The sequence below is a fragment of the Piliocolobus tephrosceles genome, chromosome 5 (assembly GCF_002776525.5).
Source record: "Piliocolobus tephrosceles isolate RC106 chromosome 5, ASM277652v3, whole genome shotgun sequence".
Classification (NCBI taxonomy): Eukaryota; Metazoa; Chordata; class Mammalia; order Primates; family Cercopithecidae; genus Piliocolobus; species Piliocolobus tephrosceles.
Window position 1 is genome coordinate 125,773,678 of NC_045438.1, and position 12,458 is coordinate 125,786,135.

Consider the following 12,458-nt stretch of genomic DNA (forward strand, 5'->3'; position numbering starts at 1 on the left):
AAAAAAAAAAAAATATATATATATATATATATATATATATATAATTTGTCATAAAACTGTCTTACAAGGACATTAAGAGATTAGATCCCCAAACCTAACTTTTGGGGGGGGTTAAAAAATTTAAAACATTTTTTAGGAGAAATTAGAGAAAAAGATTGAGAGTTATGAATCTATTTCTGAGCCTTCACATTACTAACAATGGCCAATTCCTGTGACTCTCCTCTTCCTGTAGCAAAAGAACCCCTATCTCAGAGTCCCAACACTCCCCTGCAGCATCTCGTGGAGGATTATGGTCCAGCTGGGAAAATCCTCCTGGATCTAGAGCAAGCCCTCAGCTCAGAGGGGACGCAGGAGAACAAGGTCAAGCCACTCCTGCTGCAGCTGCAGCGGCAGCCCCAGCCCTTCCTGGCACTGATGCAGAGCCTGGACACTCGAGACACTAACAGGGCCCTGCACCTGACTGTGCTGAGGTAAGAGCGTGGTGACAGGTGGGATCTCTGAGGGCAAAGGGGGTCTATGAGGCTGGCTGCACATTTCTCTGCCCCCAGAATCCTGAAGCAGCTGGTAGACTTCCCTGAGGCACTGCTGCTCCCCTGGCACGAGGCCGTGGATGCCTGCATGGCCTGCCTGCGGTCCCCAAACACTGATCGAGAGGTACCCCTGCCTTGCTCTGGGGAGAGGCTGGGGGAGAGGATAAAGGCAGCCACTGGCAAGGCACACCCACTGGGCAAGGCTCTGGAGGGTGTGATAGAGCCTTTGGGCTCTTAGTTTGAGTTTTGCTTTTAAAATTGAATTTTATTTTTTTTAAATAGGTAATACATTCACATGGTTCACAAATCAAAACGCTCTAACAAGGTATACACTGAGAATTCTTGCTCTCACCCAAATCCCTGTTCTCCCAGTGTCCCCCACACACCCCTTACTGGTAATTACTTGTATTAATTTATGTATCATTCCCATGTTCCCTTATGCAAATATAAGCAAACCCAAATGTGTGATCTTGCCACTCTCTTTTTCGCACAAAAGGATATGGAGATACTATTACATAGAACATTAAGAGCGTCAATAGCTCCATTTTTGGCTGGTCCTGTGGGAGAAAGGGGGATGAAGAACACAGAGGGCCCATCACATACCAGAGTCCCCTGCAAGAGCTACAGAGAAGTCCTGGGCACAGAAGGCTTCAGAAGGGCTCAGAGAACTAGGGTCATGGTGACAGTAGGTGTTTGCAGTGTGGCTGTATTTTTGGCTGTTACGTAGAATTTACTTTCTAAGGCAGGCTCATTGGGTATACACACAAACCCAGTCCCTGTCAGTCCCTTCCCAGCCATCCAGATGTCTGTGCCTGAACATCTCAAAATACAGCCCTATAACTGTTTTTTTGGGACAGTGGGGCCTGGATGAAAGAACCCAGGCATGCTCTCTGCAGTTTTTGTCAATATAATCAGCAGCCTAGAACCCTAGAGTAGCAGGGCATCTTGTGCCCTCTTCCATTTTGGTTTGTTTTCAGTTCTCTAACCACCTGGCTCTTGTGTCTCCCCATCCCTGTCTTTTCATTTCCTCACTCTGCCTTGCTCACTGTAGCACCCCCAGCACCTAGTACACAGTGGGTACCTGCTACTGCAGATGCCCTTGCAGCCCTCGCCCTGTCATTCATCTCCTCCTTTATGTCCCCACCCAGGTGCTCCAGGAGCTGATTTTCTTCCTGCACCGCCTGACCTCAGTGAGCAGGGACTATGCCGTGGTGCTGAATCAGCTGGGAGCAAGAGACGCCATCTCCAAGGCCCTGGAAAAGCACCTGGGAAAGCTGGAGCTGGCTCAGGAGCTGCGGGACATGGTGTTCAAGTGTGAGAAGCATGCCCACCTCTACCGCAAACTCATCACCAACATCCTGGGAGGCTGCATCCAGGTCAGGAGGAAGGGGAGCTTGTGGGCTCAGAGCAGCATCAGAATATGAAACCCAAGCAGTGGCGGGCAAGGGCTGTGTTCCCATGGCTGGAACAACAGGTGACTCTAGTGACCCTGGGACATTTGTTTCCCTGCCCCTCTTCCCCGTCTGGGGCTGCTCTGCTGGTGCTGTAGAGGAAGTCCCACTGCTGCTTGGTCTCTCCTTCATCCATGTTTCCATGTGTCTCTCCGTGTTCCTCCTGCCCCTGTGCCCCTTCTCTCTGATGTTCTGGCTGCAGATGGTGCTGGGCCAGATTGAAGACCACAGACGATCCCACCGGTCCATCAACATCCCTTTCTTTGATGTGTTCCTCAGATACCTATGCCAGGGTTCGTGCCTGTTGCCCTATTGCTCCATCTCCCCACACCTATGTTTGTTTCCCCTCTACACCCTACCTGGCTGTGACCACCACCCATTCCCACTTACCCCCAGGCTCCAGTGTGGAAGTGAAGGAGGACAAGTGCTGGGAGAAGGTGGAGGTGTCCTCCAACCCGCACCGGGCCAGCAAGCTGACAGACCACAATCCCAAGACCTACTGGGAGTCCAACGGCAGCGCCGGCTCCCACTACATCACCCTGCACATGCACCAGGGCGTCCTCATCAGGTAACGCTCCCACGCATGTGCTTTGCCACACACCTACACTTTCCTGTGACGCCCCTGTGTTTGCTTATGGGGAAGCACCACCCCCCTGGACTTGGCCATGGGCCCTGTCTGCAAGTTCCAAATGGTTTTTCCTCCCCACTCCCAGGCAACTGACTCTGCTTGTGGCTAGCGAGGACTCAAGCTACATGCCGGCCCGAGTGGTGGTGTGTGGGGGTGATAGCACTAGCTCTCTTCACACGGAACTCAACTCGGTAGGGCCCCAGGGCCATTAGCCATTACCCCACCCCTCACAGGATCTTCCCTCCTGCTTCGATCTGGCCCTATCCTACTTTTTTCTACTCCCACCTGTCTTGAGCCCCACAGAAAGTAGTGTCCTTTATCCCTGTGCTTGTGCCACCAGGCCCCAAACAGTGAGGGTGGACAATGAGGATAGCTTTTTCAGGACCCTACACATCCCAGGGCTGGGGAAGGGAGGGAAACAGTGAGGGGACTGGAGCCTACAGCCAACTTGGCTCAGCACTCCCATCTGCACATGTGGAGGTGACAGCCTTCTCTGCCCCCTGCCAGGTGAATGTGATGCCCTCTGCCAGCCGGGTGATCCTCCTGGAGAACCTGACCCGCTTCTGGCCCATCATCCAGATCCGCATAAAGCGCTGCCAGCAGGTGGGGCTAGGGATGTGGGGTGTGGCCCTGGGTAGGGAGCTTTGAGCCCCATAAACGGGCAGATCTTGAGCCAGAGGACCAGCCTGGGTCTCAAGCAGCTCCAGGTATGAGGCTCGAGGGCATAGCTGACCCCAGCCCATCCCAAGGAGGGTGTGGGGCAAGTGAAGATAGTCCTGTGTGTGTTTCAGGGTGGCATTGATACGCGCATTCGGGGGTTAGAGATCCTAGGCCCCAAGCCTACGTTCTGGCCAGTGTTCCGGGAGCAACTCTGTCGTCACACACGCCTCTTCTACATGGTTCGGGCGCAGGCCTGGAGCCAGGACATGGCAGAGGACCGCAGGAGCCTCCTGCACCTGAGTTCTAGGTGTGTGAGAGTGTGCGTGTATGCTTGTGTCTGTGGGAAAGGTAAGGCTATTGCAAATAGCTGGCAGGCGGGGATCCATGGAAGCTGTGAAATGGAGGTTTAATATGCGTGGGGAGGGGGCTGGAGTGTTCTGAGCTGTGGGAGGGGAAAAAGGATAAAGAGAAGAAATTTCTTCAGTGGGCTGGGAATAGGATATACCAGTTAGCACAGGGCAGTTTTGAAGTACCAGGAGGGCCTTCAGTTTGAGTGCTGGGGGTTAACTGGCAGTCTTAGGCAGGGTGGACACTGAGATAACACATACCTCAAGCCCCTGACACCTGCCTCCTCCATTCTCACCCCCAGACTGAACGGGGCCCTGCGCCAGGAGCAGAATTTTGCTGACCGCTTCCTCCCTGACGACGAGGCTGCCCAAGCTCTGGGCAAGACCTGCTGGGAGGCCCTGGTCAGCCCCGTGGTGCAGAACATCACCTCCCCTGGTAACCATGCTGACACCTGGACCCATTACTATCTCAGGGCTTGGCTCCACTAATTAGCTCCTTCTTGCTCTACCCTAGAACCACCTGGATTATGTTCTGGCCCTTTTGGCACCTGCATTTGTAATCCCAGTGCCGTCTTCTCATAGCCCAGGGGCTGCCCCCTTTCCTATGTCTCTCAAGTGTCAGCTGACACCATAAGTACAGAAGGTACCTTGTTACCCACTCCCTTGTATCATTCTTTTCATATCTTTTTTTTTTTTTTTTTGAGACGGAGTTTCACTCTTGTTACCCAGGCTGGAGTGCAATGGCGCGATCTCAGCTCACCGCAACCTCTGCCTCCCGGGTTCAAGCAATTCTTTTGCCTCAGCCTCCTGAGTAGCTGGGATTACAGGCATGTGCCACCATGCCTGGCTTATTTTATTTTATTTTATTTTTATTTTTTTGAGACAGAGTTTCGCTCTTATTGCCTAGGCTGGAGTGCAATGGCGCAATCTCGGTTCACTGCAACCTCCACCTCCAGGGTTAAGCAATTCTCCTTCATCAGCCTCCTGAATAGCTGGGATTACAGGCATGGGCCACCACGCCCGGCTAATTTTGTATTTTTAGTAGAGATGGGATTTCTCCATGTTGGTCAGGCTGGTCTTGAACCCCCAACCTCCGGTGATCCACCCGCCTCTGTCTCACAAAGTGCTGGGATTACAGGCGTGAGCCACCGCATCCGACCCACACCTAGCTAATTTTATATTTTTTAGTAGTGATGGAGTTTCTCCATGTTGTCAGGCTGATCTTGAACTCCTGACCTCAGGTGATCCGCCCACCTCAGCCTCCCAAAGTGCTGGGATTATAGGCATGTGCCACCGCGCCTGGCCTTTTCTATTTTTTTAATGTTTATTATTTTTTATTATTATTAGTTTTTTGAGACGGAGTCTCACTCTGTCGCCCAGGCTGGAGTGCAGTGGTGTGATCTTGGCTCACTGCAAACTCCTCCTCCCACGTTCATGCCATTCTCCGGCCTCAGCTTCCCAAGTAGCTGGGACTACAGGCACCCGCCACCACACCTGGCTTATTTTGTATTTTTAGTAGAGACGGGGTTTCACCGTGTTAGCCAGGATGGTCTTGATCTCCTGACCCTGTGATCCGCCCACGTCGGCCTCCCAAAGTGCTGGGATTACAGGTGTGAGCCACTGCGCCCAGCCTGTTTATTTATTATTTTTAAAGATGGGGTCCTGCTATGTTGACCAGGCTGGGCTCAAACTCCTGGCCTCAAGTAGTCCTCTCATTTCAACCTCCCAAAGTGCTGGGATTACAGGTATAAACCACCCTACCTGGCTCCTCCCTTGTATCATTTCGTCCAGTTGCTCTATCTCTACACTGCTGTTCAGCCCAACCTCTCCCACTTCCCTACAGACATGGCTGTGCCTTTTTCTCACCCTCTAGATGAGGATGGCGTTAGCCCCCTGGGTTGGCTGCTGGAACAGTACCTGGAGTGTCAGGAAGCTGTCTTCAACCCCCAGAGCCGCGGCCCAGCTTTCTTCTCGCGGGTGCGCCGACTCACTCACCTGCTGGTGCATGTCGAGCCCTGCGAGGCACCCCCTCCTGTGGCGGCCACTCCTCGGCCCAGTGAGTAGTGGGGATCCAGGTGGGGAGCTCTAGTCAAGAGCATTTTCCTGGGCCCCACGTGTACACCACAGGCTTCTATCCATCCCCATCCTTCCCCTCCCTATGGGCTCAGCCTGTTCATCTTCCAGGTTTGTGTCACCTCCCATCCATGAACATCACTTTGGGTGGCAGCATGTCAGGAAAGGCCTCAGGGCACCCCCTTGGATAGCAACTGGAGTGGAGGGGCTGCCCACTCCTTGCCTCTGCCACTTTCTTGATCTCCACAGAGGGCAGAAACAGAAGCCACGACTGGAGTTCCTTGGCTACCCGGGGCCTTCCAAGCAGCATCATGAGAAACCTGACGCGCTGTTGGCAAGCCGTGGTGGAGAAGCAGGTGGGCAGGAGCAGGCCTGGGGGAGAGAGGGGACACCATAATGGTGGCATGTTGGGTTGTGTCTTCATGCTCCTGCCCCTTCCTTCCAGGTGAACAATTTTCTGACCTCATCCTGGAGGGATGATGACTTTGTGCCACGCTACTGTGAGCAATTTAATATTCTGCAGAACTCAAGCTCTGAACTGTTTGGGCCGCGGGCAGCCTTCTTGCTGGCGCTGCAGAATGGCTGTGCGGGAGCCTTGCTGAAGCTCCCTTTTCTCAAAGCTGCCCATGTAAGCCTCCACCCTTGCCTCATCCTTGGGTCTCTTCCTACAAACCCTTCCTCACCTCCTCCAAATGACCCACCCTTCCATTCCCATTCTATGATGAACATATGTTAGTATATAGCCATGTTATAAGAAGTTTAAAAAATTGGCTGGGTGTGGTGGCTCACGCCTGTAATCCCAGCACTTTGGGAGGCCAAGGTGGGTGGATCACGAGGTCAGGAGATCGAGACCCTCCTGGCTAACATGGTGAAACCCCGTCTCTACTAAAAATTAAAAAAATCAGCTGGGTGTGGTGGCACACGCCTGAAGTCCCAGCTACTCAGGAGGGCAAGACAGGAGAATCGCTTGAACCTGGGAGGCGGAGGTTGCAGTGAGCCAAGATCATGCCATTGCACTCCAGCTTGGGTGACAGAGCAAGACTTGGTCTCAAAAAAAAAAAAAAAAGAAGTTTAAAAAATAAATAGTGGCCAGTTGTGGCAGCTCACACTTGTAATCCCAGCACTTTGGGAGGCTGAGGCAGGCAGATCACCTGAGATCAGGAGTTTGAGGCCAGCCTGGCCAACATGGCCAAACCCCATCTCTACTAAAATTACAAAAATTAGCCAGGCATGGTGGCACATGCCTGTAGTCCCAGCTCCTTGGGAGGCTGAGGCAGGAGAATCATTTGAACCCAGGAGGTGGAGGTTGCAGTTAGCCGAGATTACACCACTGCACTCCAGCTTGGGTGACAGAGCTAGACTCATCTCAAAAACAAAACAAAACGAAAACCACAATTGATAAACTAAAATGCAAGAAGCACCCTGGAAAGCAGGGTAAAGAGCAGCAGGAGCATGAGGCTCCTTGTGTAGCCTCCAGTCCTAGTTTATCAGTAACTAGGCTCAATCTCGGCTCAGCACAACCTCCGCTTCCCGGGTTTAAGCAATTCTTCTGCCTCGGCCTCCCAAGTAGCTGGGATTATAGGCACAGGCCACCATAAAAATTAGCCTGGCCAATTTTTGTATTTTTAATAGAGACAAGAGTTTCACCACGTTGGTCAGGCTGGTCTCGAACTCCTGACCTCGTGATCTACCCACCTTGGCCTCCCAAAGTGCTGAGATTACAGGCGTGAGCCACCACTCTTTTCCCTTCCCTTTCCCTTCCCTTCCCTCTTTTTTTCTCTCTCCTTTCTTTTTTTTTTTTTTTTTTCTCTCCCTCTCTCTCTTTCTTTTCTTTCTTTCCTTCTTTCTTGACAGGGCCTTACTCTCTCCCAGACTGGGGTGCAGTGGTGCAGTCACAGCTCACTGCAGCTTCAACCTCTTGGGCTCAGGTGGTCCTCCCAGCCTCCTGGGTAGCTGGGACCATAGGCATGTGCCACCATGCCCAGCTAATTTTTTTTGTATTTTTAGTAGAGACAGGGTTTTGCCATGTTGCCCAGGCTGGTCTCCAACTCCTGGGCTCAAGCCATCTGCCTGTCTCGGCCTCCCAAAGTGCTGGAATTACAGGCGTGAACTGCGCCTGGCCTTATTTTCTCATTTTGAATGATTATTATTAGTTTGAATTTTTAGACACAATGTAAAAAGACACTTTCCATAATTAATATTGCTAATTTGTACAATGGTTAGTGATCGTATATAATAGTTGTATGAAAGCATCAACCACCTTAGGAAGCTGCCAGCATTCATATCTACTTTCCAGAGCCTCATCCCTCCTCCCCACTCACCTGCTCTGCTTGCTTATTCATGGCTTTCCTGTGCTCTGCCATTACTCAGGTGAGTGAGCAGTTCGCCCGGCACATTGACCAGCAGATCCAGGGCAGCCGGATCGGTGGAGCCCAGGAAATGGAGAGGCTGGCACAGCTGCAGCAGTGCCTGCAAGCTGTCCTGATTTTCTCCGGCCTGGAGATAGCTACTACCTTTGAGCATTATTACCAGTGAGTGTGGACCTAGGGAGCGGGAGCTGGCGGGAGGCAGGATGATGGTGGAAGAGCCAGCTCATGGGCCTGGAAGTCTGGGATAGAGCCAGGCTGGAGCCTTGGAGTGGGAGGCTGGGCCACACTGGTGCCCACACTGAAGCTTGGCCCGGGCTGCATGCACTGTAGGCACTACATGGCGGACCGTCTCCTGGGCGTGGTCTCGAGCTGGCTGGAGGGTGCCGTGCTGGAGCAGATTGGTCCCTGCTTCCCCAACCGCCTCCCCCAGCAGATGTTGAAGAGCCTGAGCACCTCTAAGGAGCTGCAGCGCCAGTTCCACGTCTACCAGCTCCAGCGGCTGGATCAGGAACTCCTAAAGCTGGAGGATACAGAGAAGAAAATACAGGTGAGTGCCTTGGAAGGGATGAGCAAATGAGAGGGTAGGGGGAAGACAGGCGTGGAGCAGACTAGAGGAGGCCATGGCATCTGGGAACCCTGTGCTCCTTCAGGTAGGCCATGGGGCCAGTGGCAAGGAGTACAAGAGCGAGAAGGAAGAGGGAGCTGGGGCAGCAGCAGCGGTGGATGTGACAGAGGGAGAGGAGGAAGAGGAGGAGAATGAGGACCTCTACTATGAAGGGGCAATGCCAGAAGTGTCTGTGCTTGTCCTGTCCCGACACTGCTGGCCTGTTGCCTCAATCTGCCACACATTGAACCCCAGAACCTGCCTGCCCTCCTACCTGAGGGGCACTTTGAACAGATACTCCAACTTCTACAACAAGAGTGAGTAGCCAGGCAGAGGGGACTGGGGAGAGGGTGGGCTGCTAGGAAAGGACCTGGGGTTGGGGGCAGACCCTGATGTTGGGAGGGTTGATGTGAAAAGAGATGGTCTGTAGCTGGACACAGGGCTCACGCCTGTAATCCTAACACTTTGGGAGGCCGAGGTGGGTGAATCACTTGAGGTCAGGAGTTCGAGACCAGCCTGGCCAACATGGTGAAACCTCGTCTCTGCTAAAAATACAAAAATTAGCTGGGTGTGGTGGTGCATGCCTGTAGTCCCAGCTACTCGGGAGGCTGAGGCAGGAGAATCACTTCAACCCACAAGCGGAGGTTGCAGTGAGCCAAGATCGTGCCACTACACTCTAGCCTGGGTGACAGTGAGACTCCATCTCAAAAAGAAAAAAAAAAGAGTTGGTCTTTTAATTTAAATTTTTAATTTTTGTTTTTATAGATTCAGGGAGAGATAGTCTTTAGGGATAAGAATTTCCTAGGCCATGGGAAAAACAGTGGTTTTGAGAAGAAAGGGCAGGAGCTTGGTGGCTGAGGGTGGCAGGTGCTGTCAGATACCTGATCCCCAGATCATTGTCTTTTCTGTTTTAAAATAGGACCTGGGAATCTCTTTGTGGGTGACGGGGAGGATGGAGGCAGAAGGCAACTGAGGCCACCAGGAAGGAGTGTCTGGCTCCTTCCTGGTCAGTCACCTGTCATCCTAAACTCCCCACTGGGGGCTGATCCCTGAGCTGGCAGCAACACAGGACGGGGAAGACGCTCAGACCTGTGGTCAGGGAGCCCCCTAATAGGGGAGACATTGTTTCCTGTCACAATATTCCAGCTTGATAAGAGCCCCAGTCCTTCCTCCCTTCATGGTTTTGTCTCCCTAAAAACACATGGGGCAATCCTCGAAGGCACTGATGAGAACCTGCCTGGCACCAGGCTAGGCATAGGATAGCTCCCAGATACCGGAGGCTCACCATGGAGGCAGGCCCAGAGAAGGCCGAGATCTGGAAGCTCAGACCAGGAGCCCCAGTGTCCATAAATGCTGGGGTCACACGCCCTGTAGAGATCAACAGAGCTTGACCACGTGCACCCTCCCTCCAACACTAACTCCCTCCTTTCCCCTGCTCTTTGTCTCCCTCCCCCTTCCTGGTACATCACCAGGTCAGAGCCACCCTGCCCTCGAGCGAGGCTCACAGAGGCGACTGCAGTGGACGTGGCTGGGCTGGGCTGAGCTGCAGTTTGGGAACCAGACCCTGCATGTGTCCACTGTGCAGATGTGGCTACTGCTGTATCTCAACGACCTGAAGGTGGTCCAGCCCCGCTGCACCTCTCTCCTGTCTCCCACTTTGTCCCGTGCCTCTCTTCCTGAAACCTTGACTCCCTCTGCTTCTTCCCTCTATCCTCTTCTCTCCACTCCTTGGGGAGGCCCTGAATGTCTCCCATCTGTTCTCTGAAGGCGGTCTCTGTAGAGAGTCTGCTGGCGCTCTCAGGGCTCTCCGCAGACATGCTTAATGAGGCGATTGGGCCCCTCACCTCTTCAAGAGGCCCCCTGGACCTTCATGAGCAAAAGGATATACCAGGAGGTATGCACTTAGGGCCAGAGGGGCCTCTGCTCTGAGGCAGGGCCAGGCTTCTCATGGGCTCTCCACTGAGTGAGTGATCGGTGTTTATTTCAGGGGTCCTCAAGATTCGAGATGGCAGCAAGGAACCCAGGTCGAGATGGGACATTGTGCGGCTCATCCCACCTCAGACGTACCTGCAAGCTGAGGGTGAAGAGGGCCGGAACTTGGAGAAGAGACGGAATCTTCTGAACTGCCTCATCGTCCGAATCCTCAAGGCCCATGGGGATGAGGGGCTGCACATTGACCAGCTTGTCTGTCTGGTAGGCAGGGGTGGGCACAGTGGGTGATGGATCTTTGCTGGGGTTGGGGGAGCAGTCTACAGAACAAGGTAGATCCACGTGTGGTGAAGCACGTGGTTCACTATGTAGCCTATAGGAGTGTGAGGAGTGAAGTCGGGATGCACCTGGTGTCCTTGGGGCATCCTGTCCTAGCAGCCTGTGGTTGGAGTGGAAGCTCAAGCAAGGAGGGGTCAGCTGCCTCTAACCTACCGCTTCTCCCTTCCTCCCCCACACCAGGTGCTGGAAGCTTGGCAGAAGGGCCCATGTCCTCCCAGGGGTTTGGTCAGCAGCCTTGGTAGGGGGTCTGCCTGCAGCAGCACTGACGTCCTCTCCTGCATCCTGCACCTCCTGGGCAAGGGCACGCTGAGACGCCATGATGACCGGCCGCAGGTGCTGTCCTATGCAGTCCCTGTGACTGTCATGGAGCCTCACACCGAGTCCCTGAACCCAGGCTCCTCAGGCCCCAACCCACCCCTCACCTTCCATACCCTGCAGATTCGCTCCCGGGGTGTGCCCTATGCCTCCTGCACTGCCACCCAGAGCTTCTCTACCTTCCGGTAGCCCTGGACTTGGGGTCAGGGGAAGATAGAGCTGGAGCTTTTACAGAAATAAAACCCGAGAGTTTGATTATATGACGTGTGTTTGGCAACTGCTAGAGATTTGAGCGGGGAGGTGGCGGGGGCTTTCCCAGCTGGTGAGGAAGGAGCCTTTGGCACTGAGTCTATTGCACGATATGCCAAGGGTCTTGTTAGGGTGAGGATGGTAGACTGGGAGAAAGGCAGAGGGAGTCAGGTGCGATTTAGCACCCCCTCTAGGCAGAGAGATTGAGGGGACCAGGCAGGATGATGGCACTCAGCCCCTTCTCAGAGGGTGTGTGGTCAGAAGTGCTTTCATCTGGCAGGCTGGAGATCCAAGCCCAACTTGGCCACTCACCAGATGGTTTGTAACTTGGGCAGATTATCAAGCAGGGCTTAGTTCTCCTCGTTTGTGGAACTGGCCCAGTCACTGTAGGACTCCGACAAGTAACAGGTATGGAAGCATTTGACATGGTGAATAAAGGCATTGCCAGTGAGTCCCTATTTTGGCTACCACTCCCAGCAGTGAATGTGGTTCCTTGGTGCCTTCCCTAAGTAAGACTGACATGATGAAGGTGAGGTCAGTGACCCCTGTGGCCACTGCAGGCACCCAGCAACCTGAATGCGTATTCCATCTGATGGCGTAGGCTCAGAAAGTTGTAGCACAGTTCTTACTTTCACAAGCTCCTCCGTTTTGCCCCTTTCTTCCACTCCTTTGCCTCCACCCCTTCTCTGTCCCTGCAGAGATGCACACGCTGTCATCAAACTCCTACCCCTTGATTCTCAAAATGAGGGATTTGGAAGAACAAGAAGAAAGAAAGAAAGAGAGAGAGAGAAGGAAGGAAGGAAGGAAGGAAGGAAGGAAGGAAGGAAGGAAGGGAGGAAGGGAGGAAGGGAGGAAGGGAAAGGAAGAAAGAAAGAGAGAGAGAAAGAAAGAGAAAGAGAGAGAGAGAAAGAGAAAGAAAGAGAAAGAAAGAAAGAGAAAGAAAGAAAGAAAGAAAGAAAGAAAG

At 53.1% G+C, this 12,458-nt stretch overlaps 1 protein-coding gene and 1 long non-coding RNA gene across 5 annotated transcripts in view; one reads left to right on the forward strand and one right to left on the reverse strand.

Moving 5' to 3' along the window:
* The window catches only part of CUL7 (cullin 7), a 17,046-nt gene extending 5,541 nt beyond the window's left edge, over positions 1–11,505 (forward strand). For all 4 annotated transcript variants that reach the window (XM_023212850.1, XM_023212851.1, XM_023212852.1 and 1 more), the window contains exons 8-26: positions 233–470; positions 549–654; positions 1,679–1,906; positions 2,184–2,274; positions 2,378–2,549; positions 2,695–2,800; positions 3,117–3,212; positions 3,401–3,576; positions 3,919–4,052; positions 5,490–5,672; positions 5,939–6,045; positions 6,135–6,317; positions 8,060–8,220; positions 8,389–8,605; positions 8,709–8,979; positions 10,135–10,280; positions 10,430–10,556; positions 10,650–10,855; positions 11,111–11,505. In XM_023212850.1, coding sequence (XP_023068618.1) covers positions 233–470; positions 549–654; positions 1,679–1,906; positions 2,184–2,274; positions 2,378–2,549; positions 2,695–2,800; positions 3,117–3,212; positions 3,401–3,576; positions 3,919–4,052; positions 5,490–5,672; positions 5,939–6,045; positions 6,135–6,317; positions 8,060–8,220; positions 8,389–8,605; positions 8,709–8,979; positions 10,135–10,280; positions 10,430–10,556; positions 10,650–10,855; positions 11,111–11,434 — 3,272 coding nt within the window. In that variant the 3' untranslated portion in view covers positions 11,435–11,505. The remainder of the gene's footprint in view (positions 1–232; positions 471–548; positions 655–1,678; positions 1,907–2,183; positions 2,275–2,377; positions 2,550–2,694; positions 2,801–3,116; positions 3,213–3,400; positions 3,577–3,918; positions 4,053–5,489; positions 5,673–5,938; positions 6,046–6,134; positions 6,318–8,059; positions 8,221–8,388; positions 8,606–8,708; positions 8,980–10,134; positions 10,281–10,429; positions 10,557–10,649; positions 10,856–11,110) is intronic.
* LOC111543065 lies at positions 5,256–11,247 on the reverse strand. Its single transcript, XR_002731744.2, has 3 exons — positions 10,730–11,247; positions 8,011–8,578; positions 5,256–6,061 (listed from the first exon to the last, which is right to left on the reverse strand). It is a non-coding gene; the product is annotated as an uncharacterized LOC111543065 (long non-coding RNA).
* Positions 11,506–12,458: the final 953 nt, after the last annotated feature.